The sequence below is a fragment of the Macrotis lagotis genome, chromosome 1, assembly GCF_037893015.1.
Source record: "Macrotis lagotis isolate mMagLag1 chromosome 1, bilby.v1.9.chrom.fasta, whole genome shotgun sequence".
Lineage (NCBI taxonomy): Eukaryota > Metazoa > Chordata > Mammalia > Peramelemorphia > Peramelidae > Macrotis > Macrotis lagotis.
The window spans coordinates 274,513,370-274,535,364 of NC_133658.1; the positions used below are offsets into that span (position 1 = coordinate 274,513,370).

General features: G+C 37.4%; 1 protein-coding gene across 8 annotated transcripts in view; it reads left to right on the top strand.

The window, feature by feature from the left end:
• RTEL1 (regulator of telomere elongation helicase 1) overlaps positions 1 to 21,995 on the top strand; it is a 116,974-nt gene that overhangs the window by 50,979 nt on the left and 44,000 nt on the right. For all 8 annotated transcript variants that reach the window (XM_074210492.1, XM_074210493.1, XM_074210495.1 and 5 more), the window contains 10 exons: positions 6,577 to 6,651; positions 6,938 to 7,019; positions 10,244 to 10,376; positions 11,757 to 11,870; positions 13,446 to 13,486; positions 14,187 to 14,272; positions 14,444 to 14,521; positions 15,820 to 15,897; positions 16,252 to 16,398; positions 17,418 to 17,533. In XM_074210492.1, coding sequence (XP_074066593.1) covers positions 6,577 to 6,651; positions 6,938 to 7,019; positions 10,244 to 10,376; positions 11,757 to 11,870; positions 13,446 to 13,486; positions 14,187 to 14,272; positions 14,444 to 14,521; positions 15,820 to 15,897; positions 16,252 to 16,398; positions 17,418 to 17,533 — 950 coding nt within the window. The remainder of the gene's footprint in view (positions 1 to 6,576; positions 6,652 to 6,937; positions 7,020 to 10,243; positions 10,377 to 11,756; positions 11,871 to 13,445; positions 13,487 to 14,186; positions 14,273 to 14,443; positions 14,522 to 15,819; positions 15,898 to 16,251; positions 16,399 to 17,417; positions 17,534 to 21,995) is intronic.

Here is a 21,995-nt window from a genome sequence, read left to right on the forward strand (position 1 = left end):
ATAACTACAGAGAGCTGAAGTTGTTTAGAAAAACTTAAAAGAAAAGGTGAAACCTGAGTTGGGCTTTGAAGGATGGCATCTATGAAGGATTTATGGAATGAAAAACCCTTATGTATATATAAAACTGAGCCATTGGAAAAAACTAAGGAAACAGCTCTTTCTTTCATTTTCTTCACACAAATGTTCTATAAAAAAAAGGTGCTAGTTTTAAATTTTTAGTTCTTTTCCTTTAAAAAATATTTTTACTCCCCCCTTCCTTCCAATCGAAAAAGGAAGAAAAACAAAACCCTTGAGATAAATATGCATAATTAAGTTAAAATTCCTGTATTAGTCAAAACCAAAAAATATTTGCTTCATTCTGCACCCTTAGTCCATTACTTCTCTGTTAGGAGGGATGAGTAGCATGTTTCATCAGGAATCCTAAAAGAGGTGCTAGTTATAGAATAGAGAAATTAAGCCAAAAAACAAGTTCAAATGCTATTAATGATGCAAGGAGACTGGACTTTGGGCTGGATCTAGAGTATATGAAGTTGCTTAATTTTTGGCACATTCTGCATTCTGATGTCACTTTCCTACAATATTTCTGGCAGTGATGGATAGATTGAGATCAAATGACTAGGCTTTGATTATAATCAAATAATTACACTTTGTTTTGGGTTTCCCCTTCTCACTCCTTATCTTTCTATTGAGAAGGATTCTGTTCTATCCTGCCCTCTTGGTAGTACTTAACTAAGGGAGTGGCTTGACTCTTATTACTAAAGTTAAGATTTTGGCAACTTAACCAGCAACCTCTGTAGATATCAGAAGGTTCTTTGTTCTCTTGCAGGTCAGTGTGACAGAATTTCAAAGGACTGTGTATGTACAATAGATATTTCACTCCAAGTACCAAGTCAATATAATTAGATTTATCCTTATTTGGTATATGTCTTTTACTATTAATGATTCCTGGAAACAAACAGCAAGAACAGTAATCTTGATGTGTGTTTCTAATTTCTTTCCATAAATTGTGAAAGGGTTATTGCTTTAAAAGTTTCCTTGGTCATTCTCACCTATTCACTTATTCTGGAGTTATATGTAACAGAGATTTTTTGGTTTCTATTCCATTTCATGAGAAAGGGAGGAGGAAAAAATCTACTAGAATAAAATAAGGTTTTGCTTTCCTAATGTTTCCAGAGTCCTTACAAGCATGACCCTTCTTCCTCTTCTGATTGCTTTAAAGTGTTCTTGTATTTTTTGAACAGATTGATTAGGTAAAAAGAAAATAACTCTTTGGAAGCATAGAGGTAGGAATTGTTTTCCTCTTATGTGTGTAGAGTTGAAAGAGACCATGTATTCTTTTTTTTTTAATTAAACATTTTATTTGAGTTTTAAAATTTTCCCCTGAATCTTACTTCCCTCCCTCCACCTGTGCCCCATGGAAAGCAGTCTGTCAGTTTTTATTTTGTTTCCATGTTGTGCATTGATCCAAATTTCCTGTGATGAGAGAGAAATCACATCCTTAAGGAAGAAACAAAAAGTCTAAGAGATAACAAGATCAGACAATAAGATATCTGTTTTTTTTTCCCCCTAAATTAAAGGGAATAGTCCTTGAACTTTGTCCAAACTTCACGGCTCTTTATCTGGATACAGATGGTAATCTCCATTTCAGACAGTCCAAAATTGTTCCTGGTTGTTGCACTCATGGAACAAGCAAGTCCATCAAGGTTGAATATCACCCCCATGTTGCCGTTAGGGTGTACAGTGTTTTTCTGGTTCTGCTCATCTCACTCAGCACCAGTTCATGCAAATCCCTCCAAGCTTCCTTGAATTCCTGTTCCTCCTGCTTTCTAATGGAACAATAGTGTTCCATGAAATACATATACCACAGTTTGCTAAGCCATTCCCCAATTGAAGGACATTTACTTGATTTCCAATTCTTTGCCACCACAAACATGGCTGCTATGAATATTTTTGTACAAGTGATGTTTTTATCCTTTTCCATCATCTCTTCAGGGTATAGACCCAGTAGTGGTATTGCTGGATCAAAGGGTGTGCTCATTTTTGTTGCCCTTTGGGTGTAGCTCCAGACTGCTCTCCAGAAAGGTTGGATGAGTTCACAGCTCCACCAACAGTGTAATAGTGTCCCAGATTTCCCACAACCCTTCCAACAATGATTATTATCCTTTCTGGTCACATTGGTCAGTCTGAGAGGTATGAGGTGGTACCTCAGAGAAGCTTTAATTTGCATTTCTCTAATAATTAATGAGTTAGAGCAATTTTTCATGTGGCTATGGATTGCTTTTATCTCCTCATCTGTAAATTGCCTTTGCATATCCTTTGACCATTTGTCAGTTGGGGAATGGCTTTTTGTCTTAAAAATATGACTTCAGTTTTCTGTATATTTTAGAAATGAGTCCTTTGTCAGAATCATTAGTTGTAAAGATTGTTTCCCAATTTACTACATTTCTTTTGATTTTGGTTACAGTGATTTTATCTGTGCAAAAGCCTTTTAATTTAATGTAATCAAAATCATCTGGTTTGTTTTTGGTGATGTTCTCCATCTCTTCCTTAATCATAAACTGCTCCCCTTTCCATAGATCTGACAAGTAAACTAGTCCTTGATCTTCTAATTTGCTTATAGTATTGTTTTTTATGTCTAAGTCCTGTAACCATTTGGATCTTATCTTGGTAAATGGTGTTAGGTGTTGGTCTAATCTAAGTTTCTTCCATACTAACTTCCAATTTTCCCAGCAGTTTTTATTAAAGAGAGTTTTTATCCCAATAGCTGAACTCTTTGTGTTTATCAAACAGCAGATTACTATAATCATCTCCTGCTTTTGTATCTAGTCTATTCCACTGGTCCACCACTCTGTTTCTTAGCCAATACCAGTTTTGATGTTTGATGCTTGATAATCTAATTTTAGATCAGATAGGTATAAACCCCCTTCTTTTGCACTCAACTACATCTAGGTCATCCCCTAATGGTGACAGCAGATGGGTTATAATAAATTTTAATATTTCATTTTAATTTTAAAAAGAAATTTCCTTCCAGAGATGATGTATAACTCAACTTGTCTTATTACGTCTAACAAAAGGAGCAGTAATAAACAAAATTTCACCATGTGGCAGTGGCAAATCTACAGATGCCTAAGCCTTTTGAAAATAAAGTTCACCAATTGGAGATTTCATTCAACAATCAATAAGGTTTTATTGAACACTGATCAAATACTATTTATTCCTCCTTTCCCAAGATCACATTAAAGCAGTATGTTAGGATTTGCAAAGTGGTCTCTGAACAAATATCATTCCTATATGATTGGGGCAATAGAATCTCTGAAAAATTAAGTGGAAGATGGTGGCGTGAAGGCAGCATTTTCTGGGAACTCCCCTCCCCAAACTCCAAAAGCCAAAAAAAATTATGACTAGCCAAAATTTAGAGGGGCAGAACACACAGAAAGACTGAGTGATACATTTTCCCAGTCCAAGATAACTTAGAAGTTCCACAGGAAAGGTGTGTTTCACCAGGACCCGGAGTTAACTCAGATCCAGGTTGCAGTCTGGGCTTCCATACTAAGCAACCAAGCTGGATCCTTCCTTGTAGCCCCAGGGCAGAGGAAAGTCTGGGGGCCATCTACATATCAAAGCACAGGAAAGAGAGCATAAGCCCTTGTAGGAATAAAGGTTCCAGTAGGGTGTCCCCCCCAAAAAAAACCCCCCAAAGCCTTGGAAGTGCTATCTTAGGCTGAGGAAATGCGGAAATAACAGAAAAAGAAGTCCCATGGAAGATCAAAACACATACTTAGATGATGACAAAATTGAAGCTTCCAGATCCGAAACCTCCAAAAGAAATAGAAAATAGGCTCAGACTATGGATGAGTTCAAAAGACTCTGAAAAGCAATTAAGGGAAGGAGGAAAAATTGGGAGGAGAAATGAGAGAGATGCAGAAAAATCATGGAAATCAAATCAACAGCTTGTTGAAAGATATACAAAAAAATACTGAAGAAAAAATATGTTAAAAACCAGTTTAGGCATAATGGAAAAAAGAGCGGGGAAATCTGGTAAAGAGAGAGAGGCCTTAGAACTTGACCCCCCCCCCCCCCAACAATCAGATATAGGACCATCTAATCTGGGGTTTTCTCAGACTGATTTGTTTTTCTAACTTTCTGTTTTCATCAGTGGAATTTACCATTTTAACAGTCATTTAGGTTCAAATCCTTCAATTCATCTTTCACTTTTCCTTTTCCTTGCCTATGTTGATTATTTATCAGGGTTTGTCACTTCTTCCATCAAAGTTTCTGTCATTAGTGCTCCTTCCTTTTTACTCCCACTGAAGCTTCTTACTTGGATATGTCAACAACTTTCCATTTATTTCCCTAAAAGGCCATTTTCAACATTTTCATCATCATTTCATCCCTTACTAAGAAACCCCTACTAATTCCTAATTGTCTGCAGTGCAAGATTTAACCTCAATCCCCACTCCACCTATCCCTATTCTCTTTCATTAGCCCCTCTAGCTGAACCTTCCTTTCTAGCCAGGTTGATATCCTCATTCTATTTTGTATAAGTCTCCTTGAATGTAAAAAAAAATTTTTTTTTGCAAGACAGTGGGGTTACATGACTTGCCCAAGGTCACACAGCTAGGTAATTATTAAGTATATGAGGTCAAATTTGAACTCGGGTCCTCCTGACTCCAGGGGTAGTGCTTTATCCACTGTGCCATCTAAGTGCTCTGTCACCTTGGATTTTGACTTTAAATCTTTGTTTATCCTGTGCCCTCTTTTTGGAATGTCTTTCCATTTCCCTTCCCTCTATTTCAAATTCTGCCAATCACTCAATGAGATCAGTGAACTTTCTACTTCATCATGAGGCCTTCCCAAACTATTTTATGTACCGCCTTTCCCCTTTTTCTGATTGCCTATGTTACTTAATGTTTATAGCAATCCACTTTGGTATTAAATAATTTATGCCTCATATTCTGGTTTTTTTTATTTTTTTTAAGGTTTTTGCAAAGCAAATGGGGTTAAAGTGGCTTGCCCAAGGCCACAGAGATAGGTAATTATTAAGTGTCTGAGGCCAGATTTGAACTCAGATACTCCTGACTCCAAGGCCGGTACTCTATCCACTGCGCCACCTAGCCGCCTCTGGTTGCCATATTTTAGGAAAAACATTGGCAAGTTGGAATACATTCAGAAGAGAACAATTATAATGACAAAGCTGGATACATTCCATATGAAGACAGATTTAAGGAACTAAGGGAATGAATATTTAGCCTGGGAAAGTAGGCAACAGAAATATGGGATCTGATCACTGTCTTTATGTATTTGAAAGGTTATTCCATGAAAGAGGGATTATATTTATTCAGCTTGACCCTAGAGGAGAGAAACCAGGAAAAAGGGGCAGAAGCTTGTAGTGTAGTAGTTTAGGCTTTTGTTATCAGTTAAAGCTATAAGAAAGGCATCCAAAAATGAAATGGGCTGCTTGTGAAGGAGGCAGAGCAGTCCCTTGTCTGGAGCTCTGCAAATAAAGATGAATGACTACTTGTCTGCCATGATGTAATGTTACATGGTAGATTAGATAGTCTGTAAGATCAGTTCCAACTCTTAGATTTGGTGTCTTTTCCTCAGTACTGAGCACAGGAAACTCACTGTGGGTCCCAGGAAAAATTTTTGACTAGTAGTCTCTTCCAGATAGTCAGCCCCTTTTTTTATTTTTGAAAAGCTTTATAAGGCAAAGGAAATATTTTGTAATTTGATTTTCTTATTAAGGTCTGTAGCTGGCCGCCATAGTTGCAATAAAATACTTTAGTACTGTTTGTTTGCACGTTACCAACACAACCTTTTTGAGAACCTATAACACTGAACAACTTTTGGGGGCTTTTGAATATAAAGACAAGTATGTTGCAATAACTATGTAGCTCATCTTCCAGGATTGCTCAAACAAGAAAAATTGTAAATCCAGTTATATATGCTCTGAAAATATGAATTGCTGTCCTTCTAATATTTTGGATTAACGAGTAAAGTGTTTTTTAATCCTAATAACTGGCAGCATGGCATGCCTACAATGTACCTTGCAACATTAAAGCAAGAATAAAGCCAGAATAAAACTGTTCAATTAAAAAAATTGGGAAACAAAAGCTACCTAAGACCCTCTAAATGACATAATGTGTCACATCCCTGCCTCATCTTTTAGTTTCATTCTTAGCACATTACGAAAGGTGAAACTTTTCTACTAGAAGAAGCTCTCTGTTACAGAAATTCTAGAAGTTGTCTGTGTGGATTAGTATGATGTACTGTGGATAAAGACACCTGATATTCTTTCTGGTTTGAGAGAATATTTATTGAATGAGTCCCACACTTCTTTCTGCCAAAACCAGAAAGCTCTTTTCTGGCCTTAATCACAGGTGATCAGGGAAGTTATGGACATTATTTAGGGTTCTGTAGAGAAGAAATACTATGTAAAGATTCTATAAGAAGAAAGGTTTTGGGGGCAGGGGAAAAAAGGCAGAGAAGAGCAATTGATTATTTGGTTGTTTACATGCTTGTTTCTGGATTTTTTCATTTTTATAATTTATCCTGCCTTATGTCTTTGTCTTACAGATTGTTTTCAGTATTGACCCCCCAGAAGGTGCAGCCAGTGCCATGATGGGTCGTACAGTTTCAAAATATTATAAAGTAAGAAATCTTTACTCTGAGCATCTGCATACTGGGAATACTGGGGTTTCATAATTCTGATTTACCCTTTTTAGGGGATCTGAACCCCTTGTGTATTTGGGAATGTTATAACAGCTGGCCATGCTCAAATTTCCTTTTGGCACTCCTCCTAAAGACACAATAGGAAGAATCCATATCAAAGGTGGTACTTTGGATGTTCTGGAATGCTAGTAGAAATAATAGGAAAAATTGATTGTTTATCATTTCTATAACAACCCAGGGAGCAATCTTGTGTTTATTTTAATAGGTCCACATCCATTTGGACGTCAGTAGTAGAAAAAAGACCCAGAGGACTGATGCTTGGAGTGCTCCTATGGCCAAAAAACAAGGTGCTGAGGGGGTCTGAGACATCAATTTGGTTTATCATCCTGCTGCTTTTATGTTCCTAATTCCTTAGGCTTCTTTCTAGTCAATTCTTGGTTATATGCATGTCTTACTTATTTAAGTTGTTTTGAGAAAAGTGCTTTAAAGGTACAGCTGAGTGGTGCAGTGGATAGAACACTGTCCCGAGAGTCAGGAGAACCTGAGTTGAAATGCGACTTCAGACACTAAATTACCTAGCTGTGTGATCTTGGAAAAGTCACTTAACCCCATTGCCTTGTCAAAAAAAGAAACCAAACCAAAAAAAGTACTATTCAAGTATAAATTGTTACTATTTCTTCTTGGTCAATTATCTACTGAAAATGTTTAATCCCATACTGTATTCCCTATTATCATAAAAGTTGGGAAAATTTTAGACCTGTTTTCAACCATCAACTGACTATGGCCAGTGCTCTATCCACTGCGCCACCTAACTGTCCCAATAATAGTTTTCAACAGTCTATTTTGCAAGGTTTTGAGTTTCACATTTTTCTCCCTCTCTCCCTTCCATTCTTCAATACATAAGACGACTTTTAAAAATTGAAGCTAGTAAGCTTTAGTTTGCATTTAAACTCCATAATCTTCTCTGGATAGGGTGATATTTTCCATCACAAGTCTTTTAGAATTGTCTTTGATTTTTGTTCTGCTGAAATGAATAAGTCTATCATAGCTGATCATCACTTAGTGTTGCTGTTAGTATGTACAATGGTACAATGTTCTCTATCCTATCTTGAGAATATTCTGCCTTTGTTGTCTAATCCAACTGAGCAACAATCACCTTTATAAACATACCCAACAAAATGGTCAATTAATGTCTACTTGAAGACCTGTAGGGACAAAGAACTCACTACTGTCTGAGGTGTTACATTCCTCTTTCAGAGAATTCTTTAGGTTGGAAATTCTTTGTTTCATTTTGTTTTACACTGAACTGAAATATATCTCTGAAATTGGATCTGTCTTCTGAGGACAGTAAAATCGAGGAAGTATGCTATTTCTTGAAATGCTTGAAAACATCTTTTTACCCTAAAGTGGTATCCTTTACAAGTAAAATATTTCCACTTCAACTTGCCCTTATGTGGCCTGGTTTTGTGTTTCCTCATTATTCTGACTTACATTTTTTATAGACAGTTGCCATTGTCATTCCTAACATGTGGGACCCAAACAAAAACATCCCACATGTATTCTCTTCAGGGCAGTGGATACCAGGGCTATAACCTTCCTCTTTCTGGTCTCTTTTTAGTAGATGCAGTTTAACATTGATAAACAGGGTTCAGAAGATAAAGAGTGGAGGCAGTTAGGTGTTATAGTAGATAGAGCACTGATCCTGAATTTGGGAGGATCTGAGTTCAAATTGGACTTCAGACACTAGCTCTGGGCAAATCACTTAACCCTGGTTATGTCAGTGGACTCCCCCATCCCCCCAAAAAGAAGGAAGTTAAAGGCCCAAATTGTATTAACACCTTCAAATAAGTGGGACTCCCAAGTATCTTTTTTTTTTTTTTTGTTTTCTGTTTTGCAAGGCAGTGGAGTTAAGTTACTTGCTGAAGGTCACACAGCTAGGCAAGTAACTGTCTGAGGCTGGATTTGAATTCAGGTCCTCCTGACTCCAGGACTGGTACTCTATCCACGGCACTACCTAGCTGCCCTTTCATGTATCTTCATATCAAATTGTTTAAATTTGTAGGAAGTCCTTTTATCTTAGAAGTCTGCCATAAACTTGAGGTTTTTGCCCCTCTTTAAAGGCTACTTGAATTAGTTGAAAGGTAGCTTATGAATTGACCTACTTTTTAAAATTGTCTTTTTATCCTGACCCTAGTCCTATCTTCACAGAGCTGATATTTAGAGGTCTCTAGTGAAGAATGCACTGCTATACTGACTTTAACATTTTTATCTTCTTTTAAAAAAACCCACAAAATTAAAACCTCAAGTCAGCTCAGAGAGTTTTGTTTTCAATTTCTTCTTTGTCTGAGAGGTTGGAATATATACTTGAAATTTTAGCCTTAATTACAACTATTTGATTTCAGCTTTTATAAATTTGGATGCCCAGAATTTCTTAAAAATTTAGTCAGGGTGATGTTGTGGCCTTGGCTATATTTTTGTACCACAGATATTTCTGCATCTCCCAGCTGCTGCCTACTCTTAATTTGTATTAACCCATTGTTTCAGTTTTCCCAGTCCTTCCCAGAACCCATTAAGAGTATGTGTATACTCTACAGTTCAAGATCAATTAGGCATTTCTAGGAATTGGGACTAATCTTGTATATGAACTAAAAGCCACTGTTTATTTCTTGGCATATAATAAGTGGTTTCACAAAAACACTTTTGATTTTTCCCAGTTTCTAGTGGAGAAAGGAAATTTGATAATTTTGTACTCTTTGTTTAGTTAATCTAGAAGTCTCATATATGTTACCTTATAAATGAAATTGTGTGTTGGATTAGTGAGAGAGAAAATAACATAATTGTTCAATGTTATGTGCTGCATATATTCTAAACCAGCCTATCACTATTTTGTTTGAAATAGAGAGACAAAATAGTTTCTACTCTCATCTCTCCCTGAAACATTTGAATTCTGTCCCCTGGAAATTCGAAACTCAGAATTTGTCTCCAGGTCTTGATACTGCCCAAAAAGTTATTGCGTCTCATGGTTACTGTGACTTCTGTGAAGCTCAAGTTAAATAGGCACTCAGTCTGCCTATGGGATAGAGGATTGGACATTTGGCTTATTCCTACTCATATCAGTTTCTTGCGCTTGAGCCTTTTCTAGTTATACATCCCTTCTCTTCTCCCTACCAGAGATATATATATAATATGAATGCATATGACACCAGGATGGGCTGTGACCTGAGGATCATTAGTGTCTTAATGAAAGTTTCTATTGGTCTTTTCTATTCCCTGACAATATTTAACTATTTTTTAATGTATTTCTAATATGAAGAATATAATCAGTGATAGTGAATGAATAAGAAAAAAAAGGAAAATTAAAAGAGGAGAATCATAAAAGTTTACTACTAATACATTTGAAAATTGCTAGAAAATTTATTACATGGTCTTTAGGCATGTGGCCATTCACACATTCAAATATTAAATAGCCTCATCAAAACAGAAAAATCTTTATGGAAACCACAAGACTAAATAAGTCTTCTCTGTGGCCAAAGGTTTCATAGCCTTAAAAAGTGTGTTTTTTTAATTGCAGGAAAGATATTGAGCTATTGGTGTTTCAGTCCAGGATTTAGTATGCAGGAATTAATTCAACAGGAAGTACGTACCATCATCCTCACCAGTGGGACTCTAGCTCCAATTTCCTCCTTCACTATGGAGATGCAAATGTGAGTGTCTTTTTTCAGATCTATGATTAGTGAAGCTAGAACTTCCTTAAGAAATATCTGGCATCCACTATGATGGACAGATATGTCAATATTGAGCTCCTTAGAGGTTGCTGGAATAAAGATGAAGAGGAGGAAAGAAATGATTTTAGATTTACTTGCTGTAATCAGAATCTGTGCCTAAGTAAATTAAAGATTGAGGTACCAAGGTGAAAAATGGTCAAGAGAAGGCCAAGATTCTTCCCTCAGAGACTAGGAGAATTCTTTGGTAGTTTTTATACATGGAGCTCTCCAGAATTATTATCATTTCCAGCTCCCTTCCATTCTACCTACTTAAATCTGCTTGGGGATTTCAGGAATGGCTATTGAGTTTAGTGAGGTCTGAAGGCAGAAAAGAAAATTCTTTAGCCTCTTTTTTTGCTGTTGCTGCTCACCTGCCCCATTTCTGGTCCAAAGGAATTTAGATCCTATATTTCCTGTATCCCCCCAAAACTAATTTTTCCCCTGTCTTTTGTTCAAATAAGGAGCAGCTTAATCCTCTAAGAATTATTTTTTGATTGCACAATTACAGAATATAGAATTTGAAGAGATCTCAATGTTCATCCAGTCCAATCCATAATCCAAAGGAACTCCTACTACAAATTACTTGACAAGTACTCAGCTTCTGCTTGAAGACTACCTTTTGCTTTGTTTCTTTTTATGATTATTAATGATGTGTTTAATATTTATATTACATACTTTTCTAAACATATCCTTCCTTTTTTTCCCAATATAGCTAATCATAGCACATAAAGATTTTTTTTTTTTTAGGTTTTTGCAAAGCAAATGTGGTTAAGTGGCTTGCCCAAAGCCACACAGCTAGGTAATTATTAAGTGTCTAAGGCCACATTTGAACTCAGGTACTCCTGACTCTAGGGCCGGTGCTCTATCCATGGCACCACCTAGCCGCCCCATAAAGATTTTTTTAAAAGAAAAAAAAGCAGTTTTGTAAAACTGTCAACCTGCTTGACAGTATATACATTATCTTCCCTCTGGAAAGAATGGAGGCATGGATACCTTTTTTTTTAAATATCTATATTTCCAAATATTCATCCTATTATTTCCCCTTCATTCCAGCTTTAAATCTTTCCTTGTAAGAAAGCAAACCAAAAAAAAAAAAATACCACCATCTGGTTCATGGTATTGCACAATGACTGTGCAGAAACAGGGTTGGCAACATTCTCAAACCTGTACTTTATTTCCCCACTGGAAAAGAGACCACTAGGAGTTTCCACAGTGGCTTCATAATTGAAACCATGTAAGAGTGACCACATCCTCTCATAGCAATTTAGTATTATGTCATCATTTTATTACTGTTGTTGATGTTTCCATTTCCTGCTTCAGTCCTTTCCCTGTTTGTTTGGAGAATCCTCACGTTATTGATAAACATCAGATCTGGGTGGGGATTGTTCCTAAAGGCCCTGATGGTACATTGCTGAGTTCTGCATATGATAAAAGGTAAGATAACTCTTTAGCTTAGTTGGAGTTTGTCTGTGAAGAAGAATGAGGAAATGAGTAATAGAGTAGGAACAGATAGTATAATAGTATAAGTGAATAATCAAAATGGAGTTGAAAATTTGATAATTGCACATAAATCTAGCAGTTAAAAAAAAACCTTAGGAGTCAAAATCATGCAATATGTTTTTTTTTAAAGCAGCAAGTTTGATATTGCAAATGATAGGAGCATTTAGGATCTGTGAAGTTATCACCGCATTCAATAAAAAAGATAAATATCATTTATCTAAGGTGGTGTGTTTATTGAGGGAGTGAAGTTAAATGAAACAAACCTTTGTCATTTGTATTCTGTTGGGCACTCTGCTCAGTGTTGAAGATATATACAAAATGCAAAAATGAGAAGATCTCTCCAAAGAATTTGGAGTGGCAGGGAGACAACACATAGAAGGGAGGACTAACCAAGATAGGGAGCCACTGGAGCTAGGACATGATCTTTGGAGTTCTGCATGGCATTTTGCCATGTGGGGTTGGGAGGAAAGGACTGACATATGATTTCAGCAATACCCTTCCAACCTAGGCATTCATTGGAAGCTGTGTAATATGTATATTTTGGAATACAAGACCAGCTACTTTTTCAATTGGATTCTTATCTCCTGGATGCCAAGTTGTTTCCATCATATTGTCATCTTGATATCACATTGTTGGCATCAGTCTTGTTCTTTTTAGTTTTTGCAAGGCAATGGGGTTAAGTGGCTTTCCAAAGGCCACACAGCTAGGTAATTATTAAGTGTCTGAGGCCGGATTTGAACTCAGGTACTCCTGACTCCAAGGCCAGTTTTCTATCTACTGTGCCACCTAGCCGCCCCCAGTCTTGCTCTTTTGCATTGTGTAGTAAACAGATTATCCCCCTAAACTTCTCCTGACCTCACCCCCAACCAAGGAATTTGAACTGCTGAAGGACATCTTTCATAGAACTGAATCATCATTGCTAGGAAATTCCCTGGCTCTTACTTACGTTGTCAGTAATTAATATAATTCAGATTGGTAAAAATCTTGATTTCTAGACTGGATAAGTAGCAAAAAGGTAAATAAATCATATCTGATTCTAGAGTAGTGTATTTCCTTTTCCTTTTGTTTTTTAGTCATTCAGGCAAAGCATACTTCTCCACCTTTACATTCATCTGATTTGCTACTGTTTTATGTATCAGATGTTGGCTATTTCTTACTGGCAGCTTCTTGGGTGTGGAGACTTTAGGATCGGGAGTGTAAGATGAGCTTGCTGATTGTTAAGAATGAGATCTAAGGGACTTGTGATTAATTCCCTCTCTATATCTGAAAGACTCTTATCTTTGCCTAGGTGTATACTAGGGGAGCTAACTAAATCTAAGATGAGTACCAGGAAAGTCAGACTGAGTTCCTGGTTTGGATCAGTACTTTTGGAGAGAAGAGCTACGAATCAGTAACTCAAAATATGTTTAAAGTATATTTGTTTAGAACAAAGATAGAGGATTAGCAGAGTGTTCACATAAACCACAATCAATAATTATTAAAATATATGTGATTTTTGTTTTTCTCTAGGTTTTCTGAAGAATGCTTGTCTTCCTTAGGAAAAACAATAGGTAAGAAGTTTGAAATTGAAGGTTAAGAGAGCACATTATAATTGAAAACCCATTTGGTAGGAAACTGTTACTGAGAGGTAATTGAGGAATATACTAAAGAATACAATTTCTGCCTTTAAGAAGGTTAAATATCTAGTTAAGATTAGGGACTTATCTATGGTATTATTATTAAAAGAAAGTTCCAGATGAGGACATTTCTCTCTAATAATATAGACTGTCACCTTCTTTTCAACTTATAGCCTTAGAAGGGGATGACCAGAGCATTGGGAAATTAAGTAACTTGTCCAGGATCATGGCCAGTATTTATCTGAGACAGGATTTGAAACTTAGTCTTTCTGACTTCTAGGCTCTCTCCGCTATTATCACCTTAGCTCTGATTTAATTATTTAATCTAATTCAAGAAATGGAAATTTTTCTTATAGTTTGAGGGTTAATACATTATTTTGTTCTGCTTAAAGCAAAAAGTTTCTCTGAAAGAATGCAAGATCTGGGTCATGGCTTCCTACCTTCATCTTTGTATCCTTTCAAACTGGGGAAGGACTTTTCATCCAGGTTATTGCCCTTGTCCCACACTGGGCTGACAAATTAGCCTTCCTGGTCTTTCTATCCTGTACTTCTGATTTTACTTCCAACCTAACTGGGATCTTAATCTAAAGTAGTGTTGGACTAAGGTACCCCCCCCCTTTTGAATGTCTTACAGGGAATATTGCTCGCATTGTGCCCCATGGACTCTTGGTATTCTTTCCGTCATATCCTGTCATGGAAAAAAGTCTTGAGTACTGGCGAGTATGTTGTTTTCTTCCTGAGTTTATGTAAACCAAAAGGTAGTGAGCTGGAGAGGGGATTGGCAGCAAACAAAAGCATGTCCAGAGGGTAGAACAGGGGTAACTTGTTCCCTTCTTGGTCTTCAGATATCTGGGTTGGTTTTTCTCATTGCATTTTCTTTCCTCTCAACAGAACCATGACTTTGCCAGAAAGATAGAAGATTTAAAGGCTATTTTTGTAGAGCCAAGAAGTAAAGGAGGCTTTACTGAGGTCTGTAAAAATGAACTAAAAGTGACTGGGTGATCAGCTTCTGGTTTTACCCCATATGCTTTCTGTGCTGAGAATTCCCTCAGAGAAAGTATTGGCCATTTGCTTTGGGGCAACCTTTATCTCTTTCTCCTTTTTCTCCTTTATTCCTTCTAAATGACTCTTAGTGGGGCAGCTAGGTGGTGCAGTGAAGAGAGCACTGGCCCTGAAGTCAGGAGGACCTGAGTTCAAGTCCTACCTCAGACACTTAATAATTACTTAGCTGTGTGGCCTTGGGCAAGCCACTTAACCCCATTGCCTTGCAAAAAAAAATATCTATCTAAATGATTCTTAGCATTGGTATGGGAGAAGCAGGGAAGGTTGCCCAGGAGCCATCATTTGTCACAACAGTGGGATTCATCCCTGTTTGGTTTGGTTCAGTTTGACTGTTTCCTGGGAAGTAGGTTTCTGATCCTTGTGAGTTATGTCATGTATCTTATTTTCTGACAATAGAGGAAATAAGTTGGGAGAGGATAGCAGTGAAAGCCAGGTCACCTGGTCTCAACTTCTTCCCCTTGTTCTTGCCCAGTATGGAGCAATGAACAAGAAATTCTGAGACCAGTGGAAGTTTGTGAGGGTTTCTCTGCTTTGACTTCCTTGTTTGCTCTCATCAGTTAGAATCAAAAGTGTAAGGGTCTCTTCCCTTCATCCCATCCCTGACTCAGTTTATAGATACTTCCATCCCACTGTTTGTCATTTTTTTTGCTACCTTTCTAATACAGTTTTTTACTCTTTATCTCCTCTTTTTTTTTTTTTTAAGGTTTTTTGCAAAGCAATGGGATTAAGTAACTTGCCCAAGGCCACACAGCTAGGTAGTTATTAAGTGTCTGAGGCCGGATTTGAACTCAGGCATTCCTCACTCCAGGGCCTGTGCTCTATCCACTGAGCCACCTAGCTGCTCCATTTTACTCTTTATCTCTAGGGGGGGAAAACTTCATGGGCAAGTTACTGTATGTGTTGAAGTTTGCTTCATTTAATTGTGTAATGGTTTGGGTACTCACTTCTGATAGAGAAATGCTGCCAGTAAATGCTACCAGTTTATTCTTCACCCTCTAGCCTGAAGTCATGAGCGGTTTTCTATAAAACATAAAAATATCTGTATTCCCTTTCACTGAAATTGATCAAGAAGCTTCTTGAGAGTCTACCAAGAATAAGTCCTCTCAAATCTGACACTTCATCTCTATTTTCTTGGTTTGTTTGCAGCCTCTCAGTGGAGGGGAGGAGTAGGGCAAGGGCTTGATGTTTTGTCTGATCTCTTCTAGGTTATTGATGCCTATTATGAGAAAATTGTTTGTCCCAAATCAAATGGGGCTGCTTTCATGGCTGTGTGCCGGGGAAAGGTAAGAATCTTCCCTTTAACTATACAAAGGTTACTGTACACAAAAAATTACTAAATACCAAAATGTGTGCTCTACTTCAACTCTAGTCTACCACAGTAGACTCTGATATATTAGATAGCTTCTGATACCTTGAGAAGAACTCCTAGGCTTGGTGGGTCTCTACCCAGCTTCATTTCCTTCTCTTGGTGTTGCCTAATCTAAGAGCACTGGAAGCTGATTCTTGCTTTGCCACTAAGTCACACTGGGCTATACCTAGGGCTTCCCTGGTGCAGGCAGTATCACTTGTATGTCAACCTACTATGTAGATTTATCTTTGCAATAAAGACTTCCAATTTCTGCCATTTTCTTCTCCAGGCTAGTGAGGGCTTAGACTTTGCAGATATGAATGGCCGTGGAGTCATCATCACTGGTCTCCCATTTCCTCCACGAATGGATCCCAGAGTCATTTTGAAGATGCAATTCCTTGATGAGATGAGAGGAAAAAGTGGCATAGGGGCCCAGGTAAGAAGTGAGACTGGTTCTTCTTTGTTCTCCACTGTCTACAGATAGACTTCTTCATAGTCTTTGTGTTCTAGAATTGTGATGATACAGATCCAGATATGATTCCAATGCCCTGGTGTTCCCTAAGCCACATCCTGAGCATGGAGTGAAGAAAGGGCACAATGGGCACAAAGGGCAGATATACCAAAGGAAATGTAATTGAAAGTGGATTCCAATGGGGCGGCTAGGTGGCGCAGTGGATAGAGCACTGGCCTTGGAGTCAGGAGTACCTGGGTTCAAATCTGACCTCAGACACTTAGTAATTACCTAGCCATGTGGCCTTGGGCAAGCCACTTAACCCCACTGCCTTGCAAAATCTTAAAAAAAAAAAAAGTGGATTCTATCAGTTAAGGTGCCCTACCTACCCTTGGCTAATATAAGATTATGGGTTGTCCCCTCCCTCATATTTTTTTTTTTTTGGTGTCTTCTAAGGGTATTATTTCCTCATCAGTCTTTGAGCTAAGTCCCCATTCTATATAAGATGAATAATAGCATGAGTATAGCATGAAATCCTCCAGGGGCATGAGTTGGTTGGGAGAGATTTATGAAGATACTAATAATAAAGCTGACATATATATAAAATTACTTTCAGGTTCACACAGTACTTAATATGTCACACCCTATTAGATAATAATAGGATACATTTGTATGGAGCTTTACAGTTTACACAGCACTTTTCATATATGTTTTTTCATTTAATCTTCACAACAAGCCAGGGCTTATATCCTCATTTTACATGTAGAACTCCTCACAATCACAGATGTAGGCAGAGATCACCAGACTAGTAAATAGTAGAACAGAAACATCTCTTAATGAATAATCATTGGCAAGGTGATGACACAAAACTTCCTTCAAAGGTTCCAGAATAGTTTCATGACTTTAAAAGGAGTTGTAACCAACTAGGGTATCAGACTTCTGGGTGGCAAGTAGTCTGAGACAACAGACTATGATCTCACTGACTTCTTTTGCATCTGGTCTAGTATTTATCTGGTCATGAGTGGTACCGGCAGCAAGCCTCCCGGGCAGTTAATCAAGCCATCGGCAGAGTCATCCGACATCGCCAGGACTTTGGGGCTATTTTCCTCTGTGATCACAGGTGTTGTATGATATCTTGGCAAGATGGGTTGTGCCTGCCTTTCTGGAGCAAAGAGACCTATCTATCTGGGGGAAGAGCCTCTCCTGGACAGTAGGCATAGGTGGCATCATAAGGTGATATATTTAGAGTTGAGAGGATTGTTAGAAGTCATTTAGTCAGGGCAGCTAGGTGGTGCATTGGATAGAGCATTGGCCTTGGAGTCAGGAGTACCTGAGTTCAAATCCTGCCTCAGACACTTAATAATTACTTAGCTGTGTGGCCTTGGGCAAGCCACTTAATCCCATTGCCTTGCAAAAAAAAAAAAAAACCCAAAACAACCCACAAGTCATTTAGTCCAAAAGGAAACTTAAGACCCTGAAAAATTAAGTGTCTGACCTAAGGTCCCTACAGTAAGTAACAGGTCAGAATTGAAATCCAGGTCTTCCTGCTACAAATCCCAAAATCTTTCCATTGAACCAGGCTGTCTCTTAATTTCTGTTAGTTGAATTGTGTGCCATGATTTAAATTTTAAAATTCCATGGGACTATGTAATATTTATGTTTTATCTACCACAATCCTCTGCAAATAGTAGGGACTTAACAATTCTTAACTGAAATTGAGCTAGCCAGGATCAACCTAAGCACTATTGAACTCAGGAGTTCTTATTCCCAGTTCTGAATTCACACAAGGTCTTAAGTTTAGTGGTATTTTAATGAATTTCTCTGTTTTTTAAAGCATTTTATAAAGGAATAATGATCATTAACAGATTAACTTTTGTAATTATTCAATTTTTTTCTTATTCCAATTTTAATTATCCAAATATGTCCCAAAAAACATTCATAGAAATAGTTAAACTATGGTAAATGAAACACTAATTTAAAATGATGTGTGAATATATGATTTTTCAACAGTTATTTTCTTCAAACTGGATTAGTACAAAGAAATCTACAGATTCAGCTGTTTCATTTTATGCTCTATTTCATCCAAATCAAATAAAATTAAACCTAATAATTCAGATTTTCAGGAAAAATTAAAGGTAAATTAAATTTTATTTGCCTGTTAAATCAGTATTCTAATTTTTTTAGTATTTTAATTTTTAAAAATACATATACATTCATAATATTTTAAACTGAGACTATATTCAATGATTCTTTTAAATTTTTGAGAAAAGTATAAAGCAGTAATTAATCACCATAATATTGATAAGAGAATAAATAGAATTACTTAAAACACATTTTTCCAAAAGCAAAAAAAAGTAAATGTTTTCAAAGTTTTTTGTAGTTATTTCCTCCAAAAAATACCTTTCTTCATTTCTTTTTCTGAAGCAGAATTTGTATCATTCATTATTTTTATTCTATAGGTGTGATTGGGGGGAATGATTGTGTGGAGATGTACCTAGCTTATTTTTATTTTGTCCTTTAATATGGATTTCCAACTTCCCATTGTAATGGATGATATTAGGGAAAAAAATCACTATCCCTCTTTGTTAGCTTCCCTAGTTTATAAAAGCACACATTTTGGATTGGAAGAGATTTTCCAAAGTTATCTAGTTTAATTTAAACCCAAAGAAGACTCTTCTCTGTAAAACACTGAATAAGTGGTTATGTAGGCCCTATTTGCATAACTTCAGTAAGGGCAAACTCACTACCTCTTAAGGCAGCAGACTATTACATTTTTGTTTAGTATTAATGACTTTTTATTTATGTCAGTCCATGGCCCTTGATTTTGCCCTCTGGAGCCAAGGAGAATAATTTTAAGACTTCTGAACAGTTCTCCAGATATTAGAAGACAACTGTTATTATCTCTCTCTGCCTTTTCTTCTCAAGATTAAATATCTCTAGTTTCTTTGACTAAGGTGTAGGTTAGACTCAAGGTTTACTCCTTCCTGATTGCCCTCCTTTTGACCCTTTCCAGCTTATCAATATCCTCCTTAAATTATGGTACCTGGAACTGAACACAATGTTCAGATATGACCTAGCTGGAGCATAGTGAGAGGATATGGTCATTTCTTTTTTTCCTGGAAATCAGGCCTCTTGAGTCCCTGATTGCATTTGGTATGTTTTGGCTACAATTACACCCTTGACTCATTGAGCACTCATTGTCTGCAGTCCACTAATCCCCCAAATATTTTTTAGACAAACTACTTGTCATATCTTCCCTCATTCTGTACTTCTGAAACTGAATTTATTTTTAACCCAACTCTAAGACCTTTTATATTTCTTAGTGTCAGTCCAGTGCTCTAATCTGTTAAGAGCCTTTTGCATCATGATGGTGATCCAGTGTTAGCTCTCCCTCACAATGTTGGATCACCTGAAAATTGATAAGCAATCCCATGGGAACTCCACTGGAAACTTATATACCGCCATTTGAACCATTAACAACTCTTCCTTCAGTTCAGCCATTCAACTAGTATAGTTATCAGGGCATGACATGACATGACTACTAATTGTTTCCTAACCCACATATTTCCATCTTTCCCATGAGGACAACAGGAGATACATACATGTTAACCAAACATTTCATCCTACCTCTTTTTGTATCCCTGGACTTAGCACAGTATCTTTAATAAATACTGACTAGTAATAAGAATAATATGCTCTTAGTAAGTGCTTATTGACTAATTCTTCTAATGCTTATGTTATAATGCTTTCCTAAAACTTATGTAAATTCTTCATAGAGTCTAAGATGCAGAAATTTCATAACTATCAGAAAAGGAAATGAAGGAAATGAAGTTAATTTGTCATGCCCTTTTATTGATGACCTTATCCTAACATTTTCTTTTCTGGGCTTTCTTTCACCATCTCTAATTTGTTCTAGAATTTTTCAGGAGTCTAAGTAAAGCTTACTGACCTATATTTTGTAGACTCTATTCAATTTCTTTCTTTTGTTTTTAATTGGGGTAATATTTCTCCAATTTTAACGCTTTTGTACCTTTCCTGTTCTCCATAGTCTTTCATATATCCCAGGAAATGGGTCAGCAGTCATATTCTGCCAATTTTTTCAGTAACCAAGGATGTAGTACACTTGGGTTCAGTGATGTGAATTGATCAAGGGCAACTCTTTTTTTTTTTTTTTAGGTTTTTGCCAGGCAAATGGAGTTAAGTGGCTTGCCCAAGGCCACACAACTAGGTAATTATTAAGTGTCTGAGGCCAGATTTGAACTCAGGTACTCCTGACTCCAGGGCTGATGCTCTATCTACTGTGCCACCTAGCTGCCCCACCAAGGGCAACTCTTAACTGTCATTATTTATCTTGGATATCAACTCCTTGTTTGTTGTCATTTCCAGTATAGCTATCATTCATCTTTTCAGGAGAAAAGAGACAAGTACAATTTTTTTTCTACCTCTGTCCACTCTTTTTTTTTTAATTTATTTTTTCTCATTTTGTACAAATGTTTTTTTACATTAATAAAATATTCTTGTTTACAGGTAAACAAAATATCTCTCCCCCCATGAATATAGATAGACTTGCTTGGGCGAAAAAAGTGAAGGGGAGAGAAAAAAATTAAAAAAAATAATAGTAATAATTGTAGGTATGGCCAGGTGGCGCAATGGACGGAGCACCAGCCCTGGAGCCACGAGCACCCGAGTCCATATCCAGCCTTGTAAACCCAATAATCACCCAGCCATGTGACATGCAAGCCACCCAATCCCCACTGCCCTGCAAAAACCAAAAAGAAGAAAAAAAAAGACGCAAAATAAAATAAAATATTAATAATAGTAGGGGTGGCTGGGTGGCAGACAGAGCATTGGCCCTTGAGCCAGGAGCACCTGGGTCCAAATCCGGCCCCAGACACCCAAAGATCACCCTGCTATGTGGCCCCAGGCAGGCCACCCAGCCCCACTTGCCCTGCACCCTCCCCCAAATAATAATAATGAAAAATGTGCTTGAGTCTTTGTTCCAACACCAACAACTCTGTCATGGGTGGATCACATTCTTTATGATAAGTCCATCAAAAAAGTTACTTCCATATTTTTCCAACGTTGCCATTGCTGATCGCAACTCCCTCCTTTCTTATTTCTCCACTACCATGTACTATATTTTCTCTCTCCTTTCACTCTGACTCTGCTGTAGGGTCGCTGAGTGGCGCAGCAGACAGATCCCTGGTCCTGGGGCCAAGAAGCCCTGAGCCCCCATACCCCCCCTTAGGCCCAGAATCCACCTGGCCCTATGGTCCTGGGCAGGCCATCCAATCCCAGCCCCTTGCAAGAAGTAAAAAAGAAAATGTGTTATATCTGACCACTCTCCCCCCATGGTCCATCCTCTCCTCCTTTATTCACATCCCCTCCCCTTCCCCCTGCTCCCCCCCTCCTTCTTACTCCAGATGTCTATACCCCATTGAGTATATATGCTGTTCCCTCTCCTAGCCATCTCTGATGAGAGCAAAGGTTCCCTCATTCCCCCTTGCCTCCCCCCTTCCATATCATTGCAATAGCTCATTGTAATAAAAAAAATTTTATTATGTGAAATATCTTGGCCTATT